At 42.0% G+C, this 27,208-nt stretch overlaps 1 protein-coding gene across 3 annotated transcripts; it reads left to right on the top strand.

The window, feature by feature from the left end:
* The first annotated feature begins 183 nt into the window (after positions 1–183).
* wu:fa11c10 (protein FAM110A) lies at positions 184–26,825 on the top strand. 3 transcript variants are annotated; one of them, XM_034145410.1, is made up of 4 exons: positions 216–345; positions 12,101–12,304; positions 24,473–24,784; positions 25,104–26,825. In XM_034145410.1, the coding sequence occupies exon 4, from the start codon at positions 25,114–25,116 to the stop codon at positions 26,488–26,490; it is 1,377 nt and encodes a 458-aa protein (XP_034001301.1). In that variant the 5' UTR covers positions 216–345; positions 12,101–12,304; positions 24,473–24,784; positions 25,104–25,113; the 3' UTR covers positions 26,491–26,825. The 3 variants fall into 3 exon arrangements, with proteins under 3 accessions (XP_034001302.1, XP_034001301.1, XP_034001303.1); XM_034145411.1 differs by lacking the exon at positions 12,101–12,304 and having other exon boundaries at positions 184–345; XM_034145412.1 differs by lacking the exons at positions 216–345; positions 12,101–12,304 and adding an exon at positions 24,138–24,378.
* Positions 26,826–27,208: the final 383 nt, after the last annotated feature.

Here is a 27,208-nt window from a genome sequence, read left to right as displayed (position 1 = left end):
AAATCTCTTTCGTAAATAAACTAAAGTGTAATGCGAATCTAACATTTCAGAATCAATTAATATACAACGTCTCAAAAGCATTGATTCATGACTCATTTTGAAGGTCGTTCTGCGATTCATAAGCGTACATTACAAAGTCCAGCTTTGTTTTACAGCACTGGAACTCTTTTATGGTATCAGCCGCGCGAAGATTGAAAGTGTCTGTGAAAGTGGACACCTTCTGTCGTTGGTATAATAGTCAATACAACCGTTTAAATGAAAAAGCCTGTAGCTAGAATGAACTGCTTCGACACTTCTCATAAGAACAACAAACATTCCATCTTCCAAAAAGAGCTGTAGACACGGGTAAGTACGTTTTTCTTAATAACAAGTGGTCACGTGGAAAAATGTGCGTGTTGTTGTAAGCTAACATTAGCATAATAAATAATAAATTGGTATGAAGTCACCACGATGCCCCATGCAGTTAAATATTTATTTAAAATACAACGTTATCTTCGAGGACGGACAAAATAGTTTTGGGGTTTTGTGTCAACGTAATGTTTCAAATGCAATAATCTTTCCACTTAGTACCAAAGGGAACTACCAATGGTTAATTGTTGCACGTTTTACACCATGGCTATTTGCATGAGCTGCCTTTTGTAGGGTAGAGAATCATACCATTTCTGTAGTGCTGCTGCATTTGGCCCGCAGTGGGTGTGTAATCTTTTAGAGATCACCTCAGTCTCAGTTAGCAGAAGTGACTTTGCTGGGGAGGAGATGTTGGGAAACAGGCCTTAGTAAGCTGTGATTCCCAGAAGAATTGTGAGGTACCATGATGCCTGTTGCATAAGAAGAGGAAGTCCATCTGAGTGTAAGAGGATATGAGTAGTCTGGTTTAAAGGTCACACAAGGCTGTTTGGCTGTTGATGTATTAACACCTGGGGAAGGAGAGCTGTTTCTCTCTCCATCAGAGGAGGAAGTTAAAGCCATAGATGTGTTGTTGTTGAATCATAAGCCTAGTTGCCCTCTCTTTGAATCAGCAAGTTGAACTCGAGGTCATCTTGGTGCCTGTCTTTTGCATGGAAGTAGAGTTAGATTTGAATGTTTGGTTGAATCCCATGTTTTCTTAACAAAACAGCCCACAAATAACTGACTGATTTGTCCTATTCCACAGTTTGTAGGTTGTTGAATACTAAAATAAACAGGCACAATTACTGAAAAAGTGTGTTTTTCATAATATGACCCATTTTAAATGAAATATAACGTGAGAAACGGAGATGTATGTTGGCTTAATAATTGGCTAATTTAGACCTCCAAAAGCTGTTCACCTTGGGCAATGACAACAAACACAGCACCTTGTAATTTCCATTCTTAATCATTCCCAGACCAGGAATGTGCATCCTGCAGTCTACAGCAGTTGGTTTGCTTGTCAGCGTGGAGTCTTTTTTTTTTATGGGCCGATTGGGCCCCTCTGTAAGAGAGCGTTCATCTTGAGAAAAACAAGAAAAAACAGTCGGCATACCCTGTTTCTGTTACTCTGTTTAAATGGGAAAAGCATACTTCCCAATGTTAATAACCGAGCAGGACAGGGTGCTTGTAGCGGTTGTGCAGAACTGCAGACTGTTTTTCACATTTGTCTTCTGAAGAATCCTCAGAGACTTTGTTTCCTTCATTTAGAGAAGGGGAAACATCAAATGTGATGAAGAGTAGTGGGTTGCTGATGTCTGGAAATAAGTTTATGGGGGTTTTAACCAAAGACATGGGCCCACCACAGCCCACTAGTGTCCTGTCCAGGGGATGTACTTTTACATCAGTGGTATCAAAGCAGGAGATGGGCTTATGTAATGCATTCGAAAGATGTTGGCTTCTCCAATGGTAGCAGAGCCTTTTGTTTTATTCAGGGGCTTACATTAGCTTGATCAGCAGCTTCGCAATGCCAGTGAGCAAAATCCTTTTTAGACTTGTGCTCAACTGTACTGCGGAACTGGGGTTTTAAAGGAACCAACACAAACATGTTTTCTTTTCATTTTGAACTTTTTTAAATGAGATAGACCTACAGTAATTGACGCTAATGCAAAATGTGTCCTTTCTTGGAAACAGTTTTGCCTCCACCTCTTAAGAATAGTGTGCTCTTTCTGACAACGCTAGAGCTGAAAAAAGAAGTGGATTATTATGTATGGAGTCATGTTCATGGAACAATGCCACTTTTGCTTCCAGGTTCTCCAGATTTGCTGCTTTTCTGATTTGACACACTATTAAACAAAATATTTTTGGTATTGTTAAAAGGACTATACAAGACCTTTTTTAAAGGCATGATATTTGGCACTAATGACAGGCAGTTTTCAATATTCATTTTATAGACTTAACAACACACTTAAAAAAAGAAACTATTTGGCAGATTAATCTATAATTCAGTTTTATGTGGAGTTGTTTGTATTCTTAAACGTTGAGGCTCCAATGGGAGAACACTTCTTAAATGTTAGGGTTAAAACATATAAATCAAAAGATTAATCATTTTGTTGAAAACAAAACTTGCTCTTAGCCCTTAAATTATGTGTGTTTATTCTTCAGTAATTTACTATCTTTGAGGTTTGCTTCATGAGGTTTTCTGTCTGCCCATCCTGTCCTAACTTTTCAGTATTTTGGTCCCGGCAGTGTGAAATGAGCTTGCCAAGGGGAAAAAACCAGGGGAATCCTTTCTAATTAAGGACTATGGTAGAGGTCAGTGTCTGAAATATGCAGTTTGTGCTTAACATAGCTGCCACACACAGACTGGAACATTTCATGTTACATCAGCCCGGTTGTGATGGCATGTATAACAGAGTAACAAACCACTGTTGCTAATGCTGCTGATGTTCTCTGTTTTCTCTCAGCTCATCCAAAAGATCTGATACAACACCAAGCCTGTGATTAGCTGGGAGAAAAAACACATTTTCCTTCCAAAACCTACATACGATCCATCACAATGAAAAGCCAGGAAATAATAGTCCTGTGGCCTAGATTAGATTATGCTCCTCTAACTGTGGTCTGTAATATTATAGCCAACATCTTTGTTGAAGAACAACATAGGAACATTTGTTTTGTTTTGCTTTGCAGACTGGCCATTCTTAAGTTCTACATTTCAAAATGACTAAAAGGAATACAATGAGGGCTATTTTGGTAGAGTTTTTCCAGGACGAACATGGCAAGTTTGAAGTGTTGAATCCTGCATTGTTTGAGAAAGAAGTGCTGAAGTGACCCAGAAACTGCGTGGCTTTAGTCCTCATGTTTACTGTCTGACTGCTATCAAAGTCATACTTTTTTTGTGCTCACTTCCTTGCGTGTCTGTCTTCCTGTCTCTCTTTCTATGTACTTTCAGACCTCTGTCTGTATTTCTCTTTTTGGCTGTTGTCTTTCCTGTGGTGCTAGCTGTATAGATTGGTGCATGATGCCATGTTTTTGTAGGCCGACCCTGAAGTTAGCATCGCAATAGCTCCCTCAATTATTCAATTGGATTTTGGAATATTGCACACCACTTATATTGTCGTTAAGTGTACGCAATTGGTCGAGGTAAACAGCTAGCGCAATGCTATTAGCAAACTACACAACGTTCAAATGGCTTTATGTCCACACCGCTAAGCTAAACTGGGACTAGTGTTTGGGCGTGATGACGTTTAGTCTCCTTTAGCCACTTGTTAAAATACGCTAATTTTAAGACACATGAACGTTTCAGACGTTCACCAGTGACGACGTATTTGATGTCGTAGAGCTAAACTCTCGTAAGCTTGTGTTGATCACTGACCTTTTTTCAGGCATTTTAACCCAAACTCATTAAAAAAAAACATTAACTTTGAGGTTAGGAAACCCAGAAGTGCTAAAATGCTAACTCATTTCCAGGTGTAGGACTCATTCCTGACCAATGTGATCAAAGCTGCATGGGAACAGTTCTCACACTTACTGTCTGGCTGTTATCCGATTGTGTTGGTTTGCTGACTGTCCCTCTTGTCTGTGTTAGTCTTCCTGTCTCTTTTTTTCTAGTTTCCTGACTGTCTCTCTGTCTGTCTCTGTTTGTCTGTCGCTGTCCTCTGATGCTACCTATATTTGGCAGTTATTGCTGCACTGATGTAGCTTTGTGTGGTTTATCTGTGCTGCCATGAGAAGATGAGGTCATCATATTGCCTAGAGTATACAACATAAACGCACACATACACACAGAGCCCATATACAGTCTAGCATTATGCAGACCTCTTCTAATCTCCTAGTTATTATGGGTGAAACAGATTCTTTATGAATTCATTTGCATATCGCCGGCGCTAGCTAAGAGGCAGATTTGAATGCACAAGTACACTCATGAACGGCTGAAGAAGAAGTATTGAGATATTTTCAAGTAGCAGCAGCACTAACCAAATGACATGCCTTCATCATTTCAGTCAAGCAGAAGAACATAACTATTAGCATAAAAAATATAGGCTACCTATAGTTCGATCCTCAATTTAACTATATCAAACCCAATGTTTGAGTATTTATGGCATGTATTCTGCTACAGACATAACATCTATATACACTCACTAGCTACCTGTCTGAACCCCATGGTAGTGTACATTGTCAGTGTTGTTTTGCTGAATTAACATGGCACAGACATGTATGAGCAAAAATGTGGAAGACAAGTACTGACATACATTAGAAATACATTTTGCAGATGCCTATATGATGCGTAATTATTTATGGATAGAACATCTTGTCCCAGGCACTCTCAAGAAAAAATGTACTTGTACAGAAGTACATTTATTTTGATCATGAAGTGTAAACGCAAGTTATTATTTTTGCATCAATGTTCCTATTTTTAGCACCTAGACTTAAATCTTAAGGATTATAAATATTGTCAGTAAATTAAATAATAAGGCAGAAGAACAGCCTCAGTCATTGTTACCTTTTTGTTCGATTATTATTATTGCAGATACATTTATCTGTTAATATTATTCCACTTTTGTTGGTAGTTTAGGTGGAGCTAATTTGACTTTACCGATGGGTGGTTTAATCTGGAACCATGCATTATGTTTTATAACCTGATATTATGTTAAGTGATACTACACATTATATGATCACACACGTATGTATAATTGAAATCTTGATCTTCAAAGTAATTACAGCTTTCATAAATGTAGTGCATTAAAGAACAACCTTTGTCGTGTAGTTTTAGGAAATGGAACATAACAAATTATAATTCTGCTGAGTTTGACATTTGTTTCACTTTTAAATACTGCAGTCTGCCTTCTTGCCAGCTTCAGTCAGGTAAAGCCCCCTCTGGCCTAAATATCCTAGACAGTAGGAGTCATGTGGCCGGAGTTGCCTTCTGTCATTGGCCCTTGGGTGTTCCCTGTTTGGGTGAGGAATGAGGTCAGTGTGACTCCCTGTCCCAGCATGCTGTGTCTCAGCTGTACTAAACTCTGGAGGTCAGCAGCTCAGGACTCACAAGCAGATCCCTCACATGCAAACAGCTTGTCCTGCGTGACTGAGTGAAGTTGTGAACCGGAAACAAACTTTGCTCAATGAGAGGTTACACATGATGTCGGTGACAGTCCTGCAACAGCTGAACTGGTCTTCCCCAAGCCCCCAGGATTGAAGCATGGAATCTAATTTTCACAAACAATGGTACTGTAACTTCCCTGTCAGTATGCAAACAGATTGTTCGCAGCGTGAGAGGTGTCTTTAATGATATTACGCGCCCTCTGCAGACACCGTGACCGTTTCTCAATGTCGAGTAGAGCTGCTGCAGAGCCACTATTTCAAGTATACTACTTCATCGAGTGGCGCCGAAGGACTGTTTAAATGCCCAGCATTCGGCGCCACTCGATGACGTAGTATACTTGAAATAGTGGCTCTGCAGCAGCTTTACTCGACATTGAGAAACGGCCTCTATCCCCTGGATGTCCTCGATGGCAGGGAGTGGGACACCGATGATGCGTTGATGAGTAACTTCCATTGGAATGAACGAGGCCCTGCCTTAACGCTGAATCCAGTTCTCTTATATTTTTATATATATATGTGTATATGTATATCATATATTAGAGTGGTGCAGTGATTACGTATTTTTGTAGGCCGACCCGGAAGTTAGCAGTGCTAAGGGCCCCCTGGACAAAAAGCAATGGGATTTCCCCATTGCATTTGAGTATATTGCAGTAAATAAGCTTTGTGGCAAACACATTTTTATGATACTAAACAAGCTCATCAATATGTGATTTTTTTTTTTTAAAGCCTGAATGCAATTGGCAAAAATAAAAAGCTCACATTGTGCATTTGTTCGTATAGCACTATCTGATGGCTGCGCCTCACTGCTAAGATAAAAGCGGACTTGTTTTGGCGCTATGACCTTTTAGTAGTTTATTTATTTTGTCACTTGTTAAGAACCGCTGATTTTGTGACACATTAAAGCTTTGGACTTTCACAAGTGGAGTATTTACTGACGTAATTTATGTCGTAGATCAAAACGTGAACATCTTTTAAGATTGTGTTGACCACAGATCTTAATTCAGGCTTCTAACGACAAATGTTCGATAAACCATCGACTTCAAGACGAGGGACCTGTGAGTGGTCAAATGTATTTTCCGGGTTTTAGGACTCATTACTGCGCCGCTCTATACATCTATGGTCTTTTATAAAGACTGACTCAGACGTACATGAGTCTCACAGGGATCTACTTACTAAGTTCTACTTTGTGTTAAGTGTTTGCCAGGTGAGGAGCACAAGTGGTGTTGCTTCTATTAATATGGCAACAGCCCACACACACACAGTCATGAATCATCTTTGGGTTTGAGGCTGGGAACCAGACGGTTCAGACTTAATCAACGATGACTGCTTATACAATATCTGGTTTGATGAGTTTACAAAGTGTTTGCTCATCAGAATCCCTACACACCCAGAGTGCGCGAGTGGGACAGAGCGTTTGCATGTGTGCGGCAGCCTTTGCTTGTGTGTTTTTGGAGTATCTCCCCTCCTGCCCCACCCTCCCAACACAAACGACAGCAGTCTCTGGATGCCAGTCTTTCTTTCATCATGCCCTCCAGTTTTTTAATTCCCAGAAGGCTATGTTTCCTCCCTGCACATGACAGAGACTGCCCTTTGCCTGTCGTCAGCGCCTATGGCTGTTTTGAGGTCGCTATTTAGCAACATGCTCCTTGTTAACCATTAATTCCCCTGCCCCCTCCACACCCCCTGACCTACTAACCAGGGAGCTACAACAGACAGCTTTAACGGATTTCTGTTTTACGTCCCTGCTGTTGTGTGTGTGTGTCACTTTGGATACTCTTTTATATAACCATCTTTCTGTGGCTGCAAACTGTCTGCTTAGTGTGAGGGTATTACAGTCCAAATATGGAGAAAAAGGCAAAGATATTTTTTAATCAACTGAAGGGTGACAAAACGTGTCTTAAACCGATGTCTTATCTAAACGCGTAAAATAGTTTCAAGTGAAGTTGTCTGTCTCTAGCCTGTAAAACAATATGTTTTCTGAAGCTTAGGATGAAGGGAGCTTTCTAAATGTGATGAAATAACATTGATGATGTCATTGGGGTTAACTGGGATTGGACTTTAAAAATCTGTTAATTTGTGTTCTTCTTGGGAGTTAGATTAGAAGATTGATTGTTTGCTGATCTTATTATTCTAAAACACTCGAGATCTATATGGCCAAGGACTAAAATCCTTTATATTGTTAAAACGTATAATTAAGAATAACCAAGATTTAAAGAGTGTAAAGGAAAATGTTGACTTAAAACTGGATAAAAGCATGATATACTGTATGACAGCTTCTTGCAGACAACCTCCACACCAATGCATGCTTTAAGAGGATACGTCGCCATTACAAGCAACCAAAAAAGTGCAATTACCTTGATTAAATATACACATTTCTTTAGTTTTGAATACTGATATAAACATTTGGATATTAAAAGTACACAATTGGCCAACCACATAACATAGGTTTAGTTGTTTTCAGACATTTGATTGCAGAAATGTAAGTGCTGCGTTTTTTGGTCTTATATGATACATAATAGAATATATAAGGATTTTAGTTTTTGAGGCAAAGCAAGCAATTTGAATAAACACCCTTGGGCTCTGGGTTTGCGTATTTCCCATAATTGTTGACATTATGTAGCCCGATCGTTTGATTAATGGGACATTCATTAAGAATAAAAATAACCATTAATTGCAACCCTAATAATGCAAATTGCAGGATCCAGTCTTTGGGAGCCTGACCCATGAGCTGTATTAAAAGTCAGGAAACATCTTAGCCTCTGCTCATTGGTTTTGATAATTCAAAAACCAAACATGTAGTGGGTCCCAGTGCAACACTAAATCTCTGTAGGACCTCTTTAATGCAGAGTAGAAGTGGGCGCTATGAATAAAATCTTCTTTCAGGGTTAATGCAAATGTGCTTTTAGTATTGCCTGCAGTACAAGCAGAGATATTAAAGGGATAGCTGCATGTGTGAACTAATCCACACTGAGATCATTTTGCTCTGTTTGTGAAGAATATAGATAGTGTCCTTTATTGTGCCAGGAGCATCTGTTGAAGTAGTTTTAGAGCAAAGGATTGCAGAGGATATTACGTTTTTTACGAGGGTCAGAGAGTTTTTTTGATTAGAAGAAGGGGTCAAGGTCTTTGAAACACGTCACATGTTGCCCTAAAGAACTCTTAATGTTTGAACAAGCGCAACATATTTGCTTTGTCTGATTGCAGGCGTGTAAAAGTCTGTGTAAAACAGGACTGATGGGAAGTCCCTTTTTGAAATTTGAATTTCAACTGCCACTCCATGAGACAGGCAACTGCTTGGACTTGTCACCTGCGTCATTACAGTGCACTCTACAGTGGATTGTTCTGATATTCACAGTCTTATTCCAGTTTGGTGCAGTTTGACATGTACACCAGCTCTGAGGATGCAGGGTGACAGAGCGGGCCTGCTTGGGCATGTCAGAGTGTAATGTGAGCAGTAATGTGAGATGAGGGTCTGCGGTGTCCCTGCATTCGTGGAATGCGTGTGTGCAAGGAGCTTATGATTTTGGTAAGAGAGAAAAGAGCCTGAGCTGCAGTAACTTAACACTTCACACCCTCTCCAGTGGTCATTATAAAAAGACATTTCCATCTGATGATTATAAAAAGAGAATTGTGAAGAGACAGAGTGTTTTTAGTAAACATCCAGCAGGGTGGAAATATAGACTCATCATGTGTGGGTTAGTGAGCATCTGTGCATCATGGATCAGAGTATTTGGCTAAATGAGAAGGCACCACACACTCGACTAATGCTCTTAATCCACCTGCCTCCTCTGTGTCTCAGAGGGAAGGTGTGTGTTCTCATGCTTTACCACTGCCACAGGGCTGCCTGAGCTCACAGGGTGTTATGGTGGAAACATTTCCCCCTGGCACAGAGATTGTGTGGTTTTCTATAGGGAGGAAGTGACAGAAGAGGAGGAAAAAAGTTGAAGAGAGGAATTAGAAAATGTAGAAAATAGGAAGTTTGACGGCAGGATGGAGGTAATATAGAGAAGTAAGGGAAAGATCTAGGAAGTAGGGCTACATCCTGAAAGTTAATGTGTCAAGTCATTCATTCGTAGCTGACCGTTCAATTAAATCCACATTTTTTGATATAAAATAACTTTTTTGATCAATCATTTTGCTTCACATTAACACATTGACATTAACAGTGTTTCCCGCAGCTGGTTGTAAGCAAGATGTATGATGACTAGGCAAAAAAGTCATACCTACAAAGCATGGTAAACAAAAAACACAGAAAATGTGAACTTGTTCCAAGATGCATTGCCACCTTTCATGCGAGGATTAGACAGAGAAGTAGGGCTGTGCGATTATGGCAAAAATCATAACCACGATTATTTTGGTCAATAATTGATATCACGATTATTAAATACGATTATTCATTGACTTTGAAAACATCCATTTATTGAACTTTAAAACAAACACAAATAATAATTTGAACAGTATCTTTTTAACTGTTGATGGATGGTGTTAACAGAGGAAGAGTAGGTGTTGAAAACTGTTGACCTAGTCCAAATGTTTATTGTCCTATCCCATGGTCTCCCGCTGTGTGTGTCTGACTTCAGAGCTGCCCATTGCTCTTCCTGCAGCGAAGAGTGGAAGTCCGCTCCCTGCTGCTGCCTCCAGAGAATCACTGACCACTGCATGCATGCGTGTGTTTGACTTCAGACTGTGGGTGTGAGGGCCTGAATCTGTGTGTATACATGTATTTTAGTGTGTGTGCCGCAGGGAGATTGGCCCGTTGCACCCCGCCCTGCTGACTCCTTTAAATAAGCACCGCTTGTGTGTGTTTGGACTGTACGGTGCTCAGGAAGTTAAACAAACTGCTCCAGGGAATGGATAAAAGTGCATGTACAGAGTCCGTTTTTTCTATAAATTGGACACAAATCTTCAAACAAACTCCCAGGAACCCTCTGGAGGCAAAAGTAGTGAAAGCTTCTGCTGAGCCACTGTTTTGCGGGGCCTAATGACAGGATATCCTCGACCACACCTCCTTCATAATCATATTCTTTGATTCTCCAGCCTTCTGTTACTCCACTTCCCTTCCCGGGCTTACTAGAATACATTGTTTATTATCTCAGACATATCTGATGGGAAGCAAAAGCTTGTGTTATCTGGAATAACTTGGCAAAATCTGTGTTTTATTTGGTAAATCCGCCTGAACCCAGTCAATTAAAAGCGTATATCCGCTTTCCGATGCTGACGTAAACGTTTGCTTTTCTTCAGGTAAGACGTCTATTCCTATTTATAGGAAGTTATTGATGTTGTTTTATAATGTTAAACTTTTTCTCTTTACATAGTTTAATTGATTTAGTCGCCTGTTATTTGCATGTGCACTTCCATATTATTTGCACCTTTAGCTGTTTTAAATATTTACTTTTTATTTCATTAGGATTATTTTTGCCTTGTATGAGATCACCTCTAATATTTATTTTTATTATAATTTGATATATAGTTAATATATATTAGTTATGTATTGCCCTTTTCTTTTGGACAAAGAGCTACTCAAATTATGTTCTTTCACTTTTTCAAAATGTTAAAAAAAAAAAAAATCTTACCATTATTCTAATTATTATTTTGAGCTCCTTTTTTTAAAACATGCGCATTAATATTACATCGTCTCTTGTCTGAATCAGCCACTATGTCATTTTCCTGTAAACAATTCCCTTCTAGGTCAATCAATGTGGATTTATAGACCAATCATTGCAGCTCTGGTTATATGTCTAGTTAAATAAACGCTGCTCTGTCCTGCTAAAGATGTGAGCAGGAACGATGCATTTCATATTTCCAGCAGCAAGATTGGCAGATATTTGTGTTGAACAAGCAGGAAAAGACTTGTTCTCATGAGACAATAGCACGTATCTAAGACCGCCGGAAAAGTTTGCGTTACAGAAACTCAAAGCAGGGCTACTACAAAGTATTAAACGTTTGGAAAAAACTAATTTCAACAGTTTCCAAGGTTAGGAATGATTCTCTTTCATTTGAATATACTACATGAAAGATACTTGTAACTCCTGTACTCTGTTTGTCTTGTGGTGTCTTGGGAAAAATAACTTGAATGCATTATATTCTGTCAATATGATGAACAAGTTAATTTGATCATTTTTGTTTTTTGTGCCTGCTACTGTTAGCAGGCACTGTCTGGTAGTAGCATTACTACAAAGTGCCTGTTTTTGACTGCAGGTGTCTGTGTGTGGCAGAACAGCCTCTGTAGTTTCTGAACATCTCAAAACACATTTTGTTCAAACTGGATAGGATCTAAATAAAAATCCCCAAAAATGTCTTGGTTAGTACTTTCAAAGCTTCTGAAATGGAGTTGAAATAAACCCCTAATTCACCAAAAAGTGTTTGAATCTTAATTTAAAAAAGCTTTGTTATAGAACAAGAAACAACATTGGCCGTAGAGTTTCTGTTGATTGTTTTCTTCATTATGACCGCTAGTGACACCTGCTTTTCTGTTTCCACTACATTATGCTTCTTAAAAAAGAATCATTGTTCCCATGAGTTGCCCCTACTAAAAAAAGACAGGATAATGAGAAAGTGCCGGGAAGATCATGTGACTAAGAGGAAAAAGCACTCGCTTCCTGCTTCTCCACAGAGGGGGCGGAGTCTTGCTCAGCAGTGGGAGGAGAAGGAGGGCAGCATATGAGCCTGAGGAGCAGAGAGACGCTCAGGTTAGTGTTCTCTCGGCTCGCACACACAGAGGAGCCAACAGCAGATCAGCAGCACATCCACTACCTGTTATTACAGAGGAACTGAAGCTGTGGGAAGTTGCAGCTGATTTAGGACTCGTACACATGATGTAAGTCAACTTTACTTCATGTCCTGTTTGACCAGATGTGCGAAGCTTGTGTTCTTAGAAAGAGGGAAGCGTGGGGGTTGTTGCTGTGGCAGGTATCAACAGCAAACTGTAAACTGTTTTTATATCAGAACCAGACGTCCTTTATTCGTCCAACAGACGGGAAATCGACATTGTTACAGCAAAGTACAGATAGATACGAAATAAATAAAACACGCATAGTATTTAAAACAAAGATTATTACAATAATCAGAAGTACACATTCAGGTAGATAAGTAAGTAGCAGCAGTATTTATCAAATAAATGTCACATTGTAGAATGAAGTGTGGTATATAACCGTAGTAAAATGATTATTGCACATAGATGCATAAAGATTATTGTGACAGTAATGGATTAAGGCTGTTTATGTTAAATGTACTCATTCCATGGTTGCTAATAATATCTTGAACATAAGCGGTTAGAAATAGGATCTTCCTGAATCTTTATTGTCATAAAACCATACACATTTAGAAATGATAATAGAGGCAGATTTTGTCGTTTTCTGTCCCTGCATGTGCTTCCTTGTCCTTGAACGAGAATGCCAAATCTAAAAATACTGGTTGTGATTATAACATTTGAGCAGCTCTGCTCCAGGACTCTCGGTGTGAGAAGCTGCACGCAGCAGAGTGGATGTAACGTTTCTCTGACAGAGTCCATGTTGACGTTTCATTTCAAACAGAGAGTGTTATCACCATGGCTCAAGTGTTGGCTTTATCTCAGCGCTGATAAGAGTCAAACATGAGCTCATCCTTGTAACTGCGCGGAGTTACTCTGCTTCTCAGCCTGTAGGCTATGTGTGTGGCTGCTGGCTAAAACAAACAGAAACTCTCAGAACCTCCATGTGTCAGTGGAGGGATAATCACGGATTACAAAGGGTGAACAGCCAGAGAAAGAGTACAGTGTGTGTGTGAGTGTGTTTGCACATGAGTGCAACCAACGGTGTATGTGTGTGTGTGTGTGTCAGTGAGTGAGTAAAAGAATCCCTGTATCCAAGCCAACAGTGAGGCCTAGCCATAGAGGCGACTCCACAGTGACCACTCTCCCTCCCACCAGTGTGTCTGACTCTGTGTGTGTGTGTGTGTGTCTGACAGAGGACAGCAGTATGTGATTGCGTCCATGCCTGCGTGTCTCTGGAATGTGTTCATCACCACGCTGAAGGGGGGAATATTATCTCTCATGGATTTTTTTGTTTGCTTTCAGGCTCAACCGTTGGAGCGCAAACCTGTGTGTGTATGGGTGGGTGTGTGTGTACCTTTCACCAGGTATTCAAGTCCACATCTTTTAGTAAGCGGTTGGCTAGGGCTGCAATTAATTATTATTTTCATTTTCGATTAATCTGCAGATCATTGTCTAGATGAATCAGTAATGGTTTCCACTATAAAACGTCAGAAATTAATGAAACATTTCTCTTCCAGTTTCAAGTCTAAGGTGATGTCTTTTAAAATAAAAACTAAAATAAAAGATATTCAATTCAATATGATACCAAACGGAGAGGAGCAGGATATCTCACATTTGATTGGCTGAAAACCACATTTTCTGAGTATTTTTGCTTACATTTTGTATCTCTACCTAATCATTGCAGCTTTACAGTTATTGCATATTGTGTTTGTTTGTGCACATATGTCCACTAGTGTGTCCACACATCAGTTTGCGGGGGAATCATCTCAGCTTCCATAATCAGCAGAATTTCTTTGCTGGTTCAGAGTTATTTGAACCTCCAGAGGCTCCGCTAAATAAGAATCTCTCCAGCATAGTAAATCTGAGGAGGGGTAGTCCTGCTAGTTATTAAGCATCTATACAAAATATGTATTATCTGAGAAATTGTTCATTTAAGCTGCACCTCGAAAACAAGGCTGAAAGTTGCTCGGTGCTTCAAAAATGTACCAGAATTGTTTATGTTTTTAAATATAGCTTGTCTCTTCAAACAGTTCTTTAAAGGAGACATATGATGCTCATTTCCAGGTTCACGTCAGTATGCAGTGTCTCTACTGTGACGTGTCTCCATGCTTTATTGTTCAGAAAGCTCTTCATTGTTCTCATACTGCCTGTGCTGCAGCACCTCTTTTCACCCTCTGTCTGAAACCAGAGCTCAGTCTGCTCTGATTGGTTAAATGGCCGACTCTGTTGTGATTGGTCAATTACTAAGAGATGTCCTGACCGCCTATCATGAACAATGTGTTGGAGCGCTAGCCTATAGAACCGAAGTGTTAGAGTGATGTCAATATGTTACAGAAGTAAACAAAGTGTGTGTTGGAGAGAACATTTGTGGTAGGCAGTGCTTCTGAAAAGAAAAGATGCTAGGATGTTTGCTCCAACAGGGACTGTAATGAATGCAGATCCTATTGGTCTGGTTGCATACAAAGTGCACTATTACTTGGAATGTATACCCTATGGCGGATTACTTTATGATAGAACCAAATTGCAGAATCTTTTCTTATTTACAGTTTTGCAATATATGGAAATATACTCAATCGTAACCACTCTTTCATGAAATGTACCATATGGGCAGATTCTCTCTTCATACACAGCCGTGCTATTTATTTAATGTGGGTAAACGGCAGATGTTCTAATATGTTTGTCTTTGCTGCTGTGTTTAGTTTTCCCAAGGGAAGACTTAGCCACCTGCTCTCCACTGATTACCTACTCAGTCAGAACACACACACACACACACACACACACACACACACACACACACACACACACACATATGGGGATGCTGACATTTAGAGATGCATAGCTACACATACACACATGAGACAGGATGTCATTGGACCCCTCCTCATCCTCACCCTTGGGTGTAATTGTGCATGGATGTGTGTGTTTCCTGGGGGCACAGGCGCAGACAGTGATGGGCAGAGGTGGAAGAGGGGGGTTGTAGGGGAGAGAGTGGGGGAGGGCCATACAGACAGAACCTAGATGCTTTAATAACTGTCTGATTCAATGCTTTGCAGAGTTGCATAACCCTGCAGTCCAGACACTTCAGTCATGCATGTGTGTGGGGTGCTGTCCTCAGGAGGAAGTGAGCAGCGTGGCCCAGCACTGTGTGGTGAGGTCAGGGTATTAAGGGTTGAATCCCGTGAGGGCCGGTGCTCACCGCTCCGTCTTCATTATCTTGTCTTTGGAGCTCTCTTAACCAGAAACCTGGAACGGGAGTGACTGATAACCTTTTGAACTCTTCCTTTAAGCCTTTTAAACCGAAGCTGCTGTGTCAGTGAGGTGACCGGCCGGGGCTAGTGTTGCACATCCTGTGTGTTTTTACACATGTTTTGGCCCATTTCATCAGGTTAGACTATCAATCAACTACAGCAGGGGTGCCCAACCAGTCGATCGATCGCGGGGAGATTCCCAGTCGATCGCGAGATGTGTCTAAAAATAGAACAACAATATTCTGTTTTATCGTTAATGTCCTATAACATAATCTTCCTGTGCCAGAATAATGCACTTGAACGCATCAAAGCTTTGTGATTGGCCGGCGTGACCCCATGTGTCGGGGCGTGGCTGGTGGGCAGTGGGCACTAGTTAGCTGACGTTGTCCGTGTCAACAGGAGTGACAGTCCGCACACACACAAGACCGCAATTATGGCAGAAGCAAAAAAGCCCAAAATATATAATTTTCACTCCGAGTGGGAGGATGATTATTTTTGTATCTATTCCAATTCAAAGTCCATCTGTCTCATCTACAATGCGAGCGTGGCTTTATCGAAGAAGGGTAATTTAGGAGCGGCATTTCAAAACGGAATTCCCTCCTAATTCTGCCCTACGCTCCCAAAAGGTGAGGGACCTGAAAGGACAGCTAAATGCACAGCAGTCACTTTTCACCAGGCCCAACAACAAGAGCAAGGCTGCTACCATAGCATCTTATCGTGTCAGTCACGTTCTTGTGAAACACATGAAGTCTTTCAAAGACGGCGAAGTTGTGAAAGAAGCATTCCTGGAGGCTGCCGACGCGCTTTTTGGGGACAGTAAAAATAACAGTAGCATTTCAACAGGTTTTTGATATAATAAAAACTCAAGTTAGATACCGTTATTAATCAGCTGTAAGTTTTAGTTTGTTTGAACTTATTCATTATAATTATTGTACAAAATTGTATAAGAATGCAAACTTCAATTGATTATAGTCTATTATCAATTCAGGTTAAGAAACCAGTGTTGCTTGCATCCTATTTTAAATGCATTTCTTTTTATACTATATATATATACTAAAATGCAACAAAAAAAGGGTTTGATTCTATTAATTTTGTCTTTTTTATTGCAGCAGATTCCTGTGTAGCTTCAGATCTGAGTTGTCTTATGAGTAAGCCTAATTTATACTTTTGTAGCAACACTATTTTTATATAATGCCAAAGAAAGGGTTCAGAGTCTTTTCTTTTTTTCCTGTGTCATATGTGGCAGCACTGTTCAATGTTTCTTAAAAACATTACCCACTGTAGTATGTGACGTGTGAATAAACTCCAACTCTGTATCAACAACACTGTTGTGTAACTTCAGTTAAATACGTGTGTAGATTAGAAAGAGGTAAGATAAAGGATCTGCAGTATTTTATGAAGTATTAATCGTACAAAGGTCAGTTTTATACAAGTAGAAGTGTGTATTTACCTGGTAGTAGGCTGTCAGTAATGGCTACGCCTCTCTATTTGGACTGGTAGATCTCGGCAGACTGGCAACTTTAAAAGTAGCTCTCGGTTAAAAAAAGGTTGGGCACCCCTGAACTACAGGATACAAGGGAGATGCTTGGCTAAGTGCATTAGGCCTGGAGTGTTCAAGTGGCAGCCATGATAAGAGTTTTTCAGATCATGGAAATGTTATGGGATGGTCCTTCCTTCCCTACTTCCTCTTTTATTTCCTATCCTGTCTCTTTACACACACAGCCCCGAACACCAGCTACTTCAGAAAAATAAAACATATTTCTGTGAGCTAACTGACATAGCATAATGACTTTGTTTTTAAAGGAAACCTCTCCTGACTCCATGGTTTCTGTCAAGGTCAATTGAAAATGTCAGAAGTCAACAACTTTAAACAAATACTCAAATAATTCATCTGAATGACTTTGGATTTTTCTACTTTGTTTAGTGTTAACTAGCAAACCTTAGCATGGTAATGTCAGCATTGAGCTTCTAACATGTCTCTACACTCAACCGTTAAAAATATTCGGGATAAGCTAAACTGTCCTTGAGCATGTCAATGTCATATATTTCATATCATTATTGTGTCTAGTTATATCTTTTTTGTAGACACAATATGCTCTTGAAAAAGCTAGTAAGTGGACCTTCAGTTTTTGTCTTGTTAGACTACAATTTCCAAAGCATGCCATGTTACTTTTATCTTGTCATTTCACAAGGTAGAACTGATACAAATAGAAACTCTAAACACTTCAGTGAAGTCTATCTGTGGTTTTATTGTACAGTCAGTGCTACAGCTTACTCCGAGTGTGACCCCCAACAGCAGCTGCCGGTGCATTGTGAACAGGCTTTGTGGCAAAGAGGCAAGTCCAAGTGCCCACAAATAGACGGGCTAAGGTCACCATGAAACAGCAGACAACACACACACACAGTCAGAAGCAAACACTCCAGCTGAGTGTGTTTGTTTGTGTTTCTGTCTTTGTCACACATTTCCTGTAGTGACATGCGTCATTGCTTCCTGCTTGTCCCCTCCAGTGGGCGACCAACCTGAGAAAGCACTGCTGAAGACAACTGCCCCCCCGCCATTACATTATTTGTTAGTAGTGCTAATCACTACACAATTATTGTAACCAAAATAGTTAACTATTGCGAATTTATTGCAATATCTATGGACAATTTGATGAACCATTAATATCAGTCAAACTTTCTTTAACTCTGTATATTGTGAGTTGGCAAATCAATTGCACTTATGTGTTTAGGGCAGGGGTGCCCAACCTTTTTTGAACCAAGAGCTACTTTTAAAGTTGCCAGTCTGCCGAGATCTACCAGTCCAAATAGAGAGGGAGGGGGCTGGGGTGCTAGTGAACTGTCAACTGGGGGGAGCCTCGCTGCGGGGAAACGGCGGACCTCTGTCGGTGCAACTTCAATGATGCCTTTTAAAAACATAAAAAATGAAGGGCAGTGACGGCCGTCAGCGAATCGAGCCGGCCCTTGACGACCGGCTGTTCTGTGATTCTCCAGATTCTACAGATGGCCAGTCCGCGGAGGGTGGAAAATACATACCGGAAGTAAAAAAAGGCGTGCAACAGGACGGTGTTCCCACGGGAAACAAAACTTAAAATATTAAATGAAACAATCTCATCTCTTAAAATTCACAACTTATTATGAATTAAACATTCACAAACTTATAATTATGTATTCACATGTTTAACTCTGTTACATATGCACGCAACGAACAGAAGAGCGTAGGGCAGAATTAGGAGGGAATTCCGTTTTGAAATGCCGCTCTAAATTACCCTTCTTTGATAAAGCCACGCTCGCATTGTAGATGAGAGACAGATGGACTTTGAATTGGAATAAACAAAAAAAGAATCATCCTCCCACTCGGAGTGAAAATGATATATTTTGGGCTTTTTTGCTTCTGCCATAATTGCGGTCTTGTGAGTGTGCGGACTGTCACTCCTGTTGACACGGACAACGTCAGCTAACTAGTGCCCACCAGCCACGCCCCGACACATGGGGTCACGCCAATCACAAAGCTTTGATGCGTTCAAGTGCATTATTCTGGCACAGGAAGATTATGTTATAGGACATTAACGATAAAACTGAATATTGTTGTTCTATTTGTAGACACATCTCGCGATCGACTGGGAATCTCCCGATCGACTGGTTGGGCACCCCTGGCTTAGGGCAATGGGGGAGTAGAAATTATATAAGAGGCGTGTATTATTAACATTATGTAAATATGTTAAACGAATGCTTAACGGTATATCACGACCCCGCTTTGCGCATTTGTCTATCTGCACATTGCCCCTGAGGAACATAATGAATGCCTTCCAGCTTGTGAAAAATAATTTTGCTTAACCAGATTTAAAATTAATTAAAATCACCTCATCTTATTATCTTTACTTGCCTCATTCGTTTAGTTCACTCGATTAAATATGTATCCTTCTGTGTCTATGTTTCAGATTGAAACATAGACACAGGTTTCTGGTGAGATTTCTTTAGGTGGGGTCTCGGTTGTTTTTACACAATTTGGGGTCAATGAACTCTGGGCCCTAGATCGTTGCGATATGACGAGCCAGCTGGCGTCACAGACCACACATGAACGCACCTTGTTCCTGTGCCTCAATGAGTACCTCAGCTTCTTCCTGTTTTTTTTGTTTTTTTGTCATGATAAAGATATTTTCTAGGAAGAAACACAAAAAACTGTTAAATGTAGCCTCTTTTCCTCCTGCCCCTCCTACCAAAACCCATTTCCTCACGTGTTGCTGTTTGCAAGTCACTCAGTATCTTAAAGCAAATCGCTCCCAGTCATTGGCTCTCTCTATAATTAGTTCAAAGCATGCCAGTTGCTAGTTGACCGCAGTCAGCTGTGGTCAAAATGTTCGTCATCTCTTCCTCTCAGCTGGAGCTTCCCCTGCCACCCTCTGCAACATATCTGCTCGCAGATCCATGCTCACTTTTATCACTCCATGTTTCTCACTTGTTTGCACGCTATGAAACACAATCTCTCATACACACACACGCACACACACACAGCTGACATCAACAGCCACATCATTACCCACCAATATGGCGGTTGGAAAGATGTTAAAGCAGTCCCATTCATAACAACGCAGCGGTTGGCAAACTTTTATAATAATCGAACCAAAGCGAGTTTCCATTATGGAATAGAAATATAATTCTGCTGTCTGTCGCTGTGGTGAGTGCCTGTGGTGCGCTCGTCGCTTTCACTGACTTCATTCAGCAACTGCACAGCAGAACATGATGGAAAGCAAAAGACGGAAAGTCGGAAAAACAAGACGGACAAGCTGTGAGTTATCCCTCACACACGCACATGCACACGCACACGCACACACACACACACACACACACACACCACACACACACACACACACACACACACACACGCACACACACAGTACTGGTCCAACAGGGCAAGAAGTTATTTTTGAACTCCTTTTCCATGTAGGTTGAGATGCAAAAGGTTATGTCTAATTTTGGTTTCCTTATAGATTTAAATGCTTTGAAGTGTACCATATTCCCAGGCTATTTGTAGTCAAATCACAAATAACGTGGCTCCTTTTTAGGCTAGAGGTAAAATATTTCTTGGATCCAGGTTGCTCAGCAGTATAGTTGATGATTCACAACTGGAAACAAAAGCATGGCTGTTACTACTTACTCTCAGAATAAATCAAATTACATTTACTAATTAAACACGACATAGGACTATTCCTAAATTGTATTCCTATGTTGATCCATTAAACGCATACGGCATCACGTGACGCATCACGCTTTGCAAGCAGAACTGTAGTATGCACTCCTCGCTTGCTTCACATTCTCACATTATCAGTCCTATTTGTTGTTTGAACTGACGTACCTGGAGTACATTCAGATTGACTTGTGATGAGATCACCTTGGATGTAGGATGATGCCTGGTGTGAACAGGCCCTCATCTCTGTAGCCAGGTCAATGCAAACCTTGTCTGGTGGCAGCCGGCGGCCTTTTAGCTGCCTTGCTCGAGAGTGAGGTAATGAGTGACTTTAACTGATGATTTTAAAAGTGCCGACGGTCCAGGCTTGCAGGATTTGCATGTAGATGACTCTTCTCAATGCAAATAAATGGAGGTAACTCTCTTTGCATTTACATAGTCCAAGATCTGATCGCCATGTGAGAAGCATTTTAGCAGTTTTTATTTGAATTTCGCGCCAGTTTCCCGTTTTACCAATATTTGTTGCTAATAATAATAATAATAAATGAAATTTATATAGCGCTTCTCATCTGCCAAGACAAATCTCGAAGCACTTCACAACAAAGGACACTGATAACATTTGAGAGATTAAAAAAAACAATAATTAAAAAAATAAAATAAAGTAGTACAAACTCTTTCTTCCTCCATTTCTTCATCTCCAGCACAAATCATGGCTAAACTGTGTGCAGTAATGGAGAGTAATTGAGGAGTGTATTATGGGATTACTCAACAGTCAGCTGAAATGTGTGTGTGTTGGTCTTTGCATGCAAACAGCCCGGACATGGTTGAAATGTTGTGTTTTATAGCGTTTGAACTGGAGGGCTATCCCATGGTTCCACTTGGTGTTTACATGGTTTTTCCACTGTAGTAATCATGTGTAATGTGTGTGTCAGTCAGGAATGGAGACTCTAAATCACAATATGTTATGTTGTGGAAAGGGCAAATGGGAAGCCAAGTGAATACGGGTACACTGAATCGGGACCTCTGTCAAAGTATGTATATCATTTATTTTTATCGAAATGACAAAGACCAGCCAAAGGTTTGTTATTCTGAAAGTGTGCACATGAAAAGCTCTAAATCTGGATGGGTTTTTTTGACAGTAGGCTTGTGTGAGCAAACTAAACCTGAGCTAGCTGCTATCTGGTTTGTCCTCACTGGTTCTGGTAAAGCCTTTTTTTAGGATGGGTTTATAAGGATGGACACATACAATCATTCTATAATGACCTATAGCTATTGAATATATAAGCTGGTGTGTGAGTGGTGAAGAACAAGGACTTGTTCCGGGTGTTCAAACCTTTATTGATAATTCTCCTCTCTGTTTCAAACTGCCTATTTCTGCTGTTGTACCTTATCACAAATAATTTAATAGCAAAATTGCTTCAGAATTTAGATTTTAAGACCAACTTTACTGGATTTATTCAAATAATCTCTACACTGGATAATGTAACTGTATGTGTGTAGTGTGCGTCTCCAGTGGACTTCAGTGTGTTCAGTGTGGTGCAAAGGTTTTCTCTCACAGGTGGAACAGCAGTGTTGCACCATGTGTCTGTCAACACAAGTTGAAGTGTGTTAAAGGAGATCTCAACTGATACCCACGTTAAAGTCTGTTACAGGACATGGGGAGTTCTACCGCATAAAACACAACCTCATGCAATGTTAGCAACCGGTAGAGCTAACATGGCTAACCTGTAGAGAACTGGTATTGCTAGCTTTCTTTAACAATGCACTGGAACACGTGAAACTCGGGTGTGATGTCACAATGTTGTGGATATCTTCGTGGGTTTCTGCCTTCCTGAAACTAACTGAACAGTCCTTTCTTTGTCTGAGATGCAACATTTTCTTCTTGACGGGTGTTTTCATCATAGTATTTTTTGCTCTATTCTCTAAATATTCTCCCTAGAGGTCTGCCTAAAGGCATTTGGTCGCTTAATGTTTGTGAATCATTATGATCTGTTATGCAAATGTGTTCATTTCAGCCCAGACTATTTTAAACTCTTCTTTGGTCTGTCACATGGTGAAGATGAAAGCAACGCGTGTGTCTGTTTGTTGCATATCGGTGTGTTTTAAAGCTCCTGTAGTGTCTGAAAGAGTGTGTGTGTGATTTTGTGTGTGTGTCCAAGTCTAAGCTGTCATGGTTGCTTTTGCTCTTTCTCTCCGCTAGTAGTCTGCTGTACAGGATGAGAGAAAGAGGGGGAGATAGGGGGGAAACAGGGTCACATGTTTAGGAAGACGGCTATAAAAAGACTCATTAAAAATGTGCAGATAGATGTGTTGGAGGTGGAGGTGAGGGGGAGGGAGAGAACTGGTGTGATGTAACCCTGGAGTGTATGTTGTAAGCGATAATAAGAAGCAGGGGAGGGATGAGCGGCAGTGCAGGGTGGGGGAGTGTTGGAGGGAATTGTTTTTCTGGGAAAAGAGAGTTTGGAGACTGACAGGATAACAGATCAACACTTTGAGCAGCCATTTGAGTCTCAAAACCCAGAAAGAATCCAGGAGCATTTTAGTCTCTAAACTAGCATTCCTCTTGTAAGGCCAGTTTTAAGAGCCGTCAACATTAAGTCTAGCGCTGACACCAACAATTGTTTTTAGTTTTTAATTCATCTGCCGATTTACCGGCTTTTTTTTTTTGAAGAGGATCTGTCCCAAACATGGATTTGTTATAAAAAAACTGCAGGACCTACATAACTTGGTGAATCTTTTACATATTTTGTCTTTGGATGAAATTATAATTATAATAATAATATAATAATTATATTCTTGCACTTTTTATATTGCACTACTCAATTAAATTCATTGTGCTGCCCTAATGATTTAGTTTAGAAAATGGTGATAAATGTCGATCAGTGTTCATCTGTGGATGTTGTCTTCACGTGTCTGGTTTTGTCCTCATCATAAATATATTCAGTTTTACTTTAATAAAGTAATAAAAACACCAAGAAAATATTCACGTTTAATAGGATTTAATTTTTTTGACTTTTTCCCTTTAAAAATAACTCAAACCAAAATCAAAACACTTTGCGATACATTTCAACAGTTCAAAAAAGAATCAATGAATCTTTGCAGCTTTCGTCTTGCCCATACACCCACAAGCACTCGCTAAATAACTCCAACCAACTGATACCAGGAGCTGTCTTTGTTTACTGTCTCTGTGGCTCACACACCGTCCTCTTGTCTTCACTGTGTCTCTTCTTCTGCGCCCATGAAGACAAAGAGCTGCACCAGATGAACTGTTGTGTGCTTTCAGTGTTTCCACAGTGTTTTCATAGCACCCCGCAGAGCTTGATGCAAGTCAATGTAAAAGATTGCAGCTGTTTTTGCCCGTTGTCCCCCTCACCCCTTTCTCTCCCCCCTTTCTCCCTTTCAAAGAATTTTCATTTGAATGAAAACCCTGCCTCAGTGTTTTGTTCTGCTCCGAGGGGGGGAGGGGTCTCATTGGTCAGAATCCCTTTCGAGGTTAACCAATGCGAGCTTGCCTCCCGCCTCTCACCCCGCCCCCCTGTGCCCCGCTGAGGCTCCAGGCCTGACGTGTGATTGGCCGGCTGGGAGGAGCCAGACTCTGTATTAAAGCCCGTCCCGTCTGCTCCTCTTCAGTGTTGTAGAGAGTCCCCGTCTGTCAGCTGGAGGAGTGTGTGTGTGAGTGTGTGTGTGTGTGAGTGTGTATCAAAGTGAGTGGATGCTTTTGTTACAAAGAGGCGGACAGAAACCGGAGAGCTCAACTGTTCTCTGACTGGACTTGCATCTGTTTTTAACCCTCTGCAGGACCGTGGGGGTCTGACGGCTGACAGTTTGGACAGCGGACGTGAAGGAAGGATCTAAAGGCTGCTGCGTTGCCGGGATCGTTGCCGGCTGATATACCGGACCTGGCTTTGGATAAAGAGCTCCTGTTGGCTGCACTGTGGCTGACCGCTGACCCCGATCCGCAGCCAAAGCCCCTTCTGGGTCAGCACTGAGCTAATAGAGCTGGTCTGGCCGGGCCTGATGTGGAATTTGACCCCGACTCAGGATAAAAGAGCAAGAGGGGCGACGGAGAAGAAAGGAGGAAGAGAAGTGAGAGCAGCAGCACAGCGACTGGTAAGGAAGTTAAAGGGGGCTCTGGGTGCGAGGGAGGGAGGAGGGGGAGGAGAGTGGGAAGAAAAGAGAGAGTACAAAAGAGCTATTTCTTAGGCTTAGAAAGGACATGTGGGATCTCTAAAAGGATGTTCGTTCACCATTAAAGCCTCGCACACACTTGTCTCTAGTTCACCCAAAACATTTGGTGCTTTAAATCACGGTTTGTTGAAACAATACAGAGGCGTTTGGCCTCTCTTTTCTTTTCTCTAAATGCTTAGTTTGTATGTCATTTCATCCCAAAGCCTTTCCACTGATACCACATATTCCTCTCTCTCTGCAGCTCCTCCAGTATGCCGGTGGAGACCCTGCGGCCCTCAGACGGCCGTCTGGCCGGGGCCCCCTTCACCTCTGCCATGCCCTTCAGGATACTTAACAAGGGTCCGGACTACTTTCGCCGCCAGGCTGAGCCTGGGGCCCGTAAACTGAGCGCTGTCGAGCGCCTGGAGGCCGACAAGGCCAAATACGTGAAGAGCCAGCAGGTGGCCCTCACCCGCCAGGCCCCCATCAAACCACCAATCATCCGCAAGCCGCTCATCCCTTCAGGGATGATGCTCCAGTACCAGATCAGCACTCCTCCGGCGCGGAAAGTCCCCCGCTGCCCCGCGGATGTGGAGAATGGTGGAGGTAGAGAGGGACCGGGCTGGAGAAGAGGACCTGCTCTGAACTTGGATATTCTGAATAATCTTATCAATGATGTATGTGATGGACCGATGCCCTGTTCCCAGTCCTCCTCCTCCACCTCCCCATCCTCCTCCTCCCCTTCATCAGGAGCTAAGAGCATCGGCAGCAGCCTGTCAGCAGAACAAGAGCGGAGCAACCTGAAGCCGGTGAATCACTGCACCGTCATTTCCTCCTCCACCTCCTCCTGCACTTCCTCTCCACTCAACAACAACCTCCGGCCCCCTGCAGTAGAACTCACCCGCCGGCCGCCCCCTGTCCCGGCACGAGTCCCCCGCATTGGGGTCCCAGCTCCGTACAGCTCCCCGAACTTGGTGACGGTGCGCAGGGTGGACGTCCGGCCCCAGGCGGAGATCAAGAAGCCTCAGAGGGCGCTGCTGCTGCTCAGACCCAGACAGACTGCACAGGGTCAGGTGGCACACCCCCAGGTCCCTCCCCCACCACCTCCCTCTCAGAACCCCCTGCTCACCACCACCCCCTCCAAAGCTCTCCCCTCCCCTCCAGTCTACCTGCCTCCCAGTCCCATGCTGGCGCGAGCAGGCATGATCCCCCCCGCCTCCCCCGCTTTCACCCGGATATCCAACGCCAGCTCCAGAGGCTCCGCCCGTAAGCACCCGTCCCTGCACCGCTCCAAGTCGGACCTGAGCGACCGGTACTCCCGCGCCACGGCCGACCTGGAGCGCTTCTTCAACTACTGCGGGCTGGACCCGGTGGAGGTGGAGGGCATGGGGGGGGTGGAGCGCTTCACCAGAGCTAATTCAGACATTGTGTCCGTCTCCAAGCTCCGCAGCGTCAGCACGCCCAGCTCGGAGTGCGGGGAGGAGATGCTGCGGACCAGGGAGGAGGCGGACGAGGAGGACAGCACCGCCAAAGCCAACGAGAGGGCCCCCTACGGCATCTCCGTCATCGAGAGGAACGCCAGAGTCATAAAGTGGCTGTACGGCATCCGTCAGGCGCGGGACACAAACAACGCCGTCTCTAACGTATAGACTACGAAACACTTGGATGGAGTTGAAATAATAACTTTTTGTATGTACACATATGTCTGAAGAAGGGAAAGCCCATCTTCTGCTGCCTTACATCACATTTAGGACCATCCAGTAGTGTTCTGTTTCCTGTGAAGGCTCACTTGTTTTGGACACACATCAGTGTTGGGGTGCAGGTCAGGACTGCTTCCCTGCAGCACGACAGACAATACTTTGATTTACTATCGGTATACCAAAGCAATAATAGACTTGTGTAAATGATGATGATGATGGTGAGGATGAAGGCAGTGTGTGTGTGTGTGTGTGTGTGTGTGTGTGTGTGTGTGTGTGTGTGTGTGTGTGTGTGTGTGTGTGTGTGTGTGTGTGTGTGTGTGTGTGTGTGTGTGTGTGTGTGTGTGTGTGTGTGTGTGTGTGTGTGTGTGTGTGTGTGTGTGTGTGTGTGTGTGTGTGTGTGTGTGTGTGTGTGTGTGTGTGTGTGTGTGTGTGTGTGTGTGTGTGTGTGTGTGTGTGTGTGTGTGTGTGTGTGTGTGTGTGTGTGTGTGTGTGTGTGTGTGTGTGTGTGTGTGTGTGTGTGTGTGTGTGTGTGTGTGTGTGTGTGTGTGTGTGTGTGTGTGTGTGTCTGTGAAAGTTTACATAAAAAGCTTCCATAAAACACATTTGTATTTTCAAAAGAATCTTTTTGGCTGTTAGACTGTTATTATACGATTTTCTGTCAGCATGC

This window comes from Trematomus bernacchii, unplaced genomic scaffold, assembly GCF_902827165.1.
Source record: "Trematomus bernacchii unplaced genomic scaffold, fTreBer1.1, whole genome shotgun sequence".
Lineage (NCBI taxonomy): Eukaryota > Metazoa > Chordata > Actinopteri > Perciformes > Nototheniidae > Trematomus > Trematomus bernacchii.
This window is presented reverse-complemented; position numbering and strand designations above follow the sequence as displayed.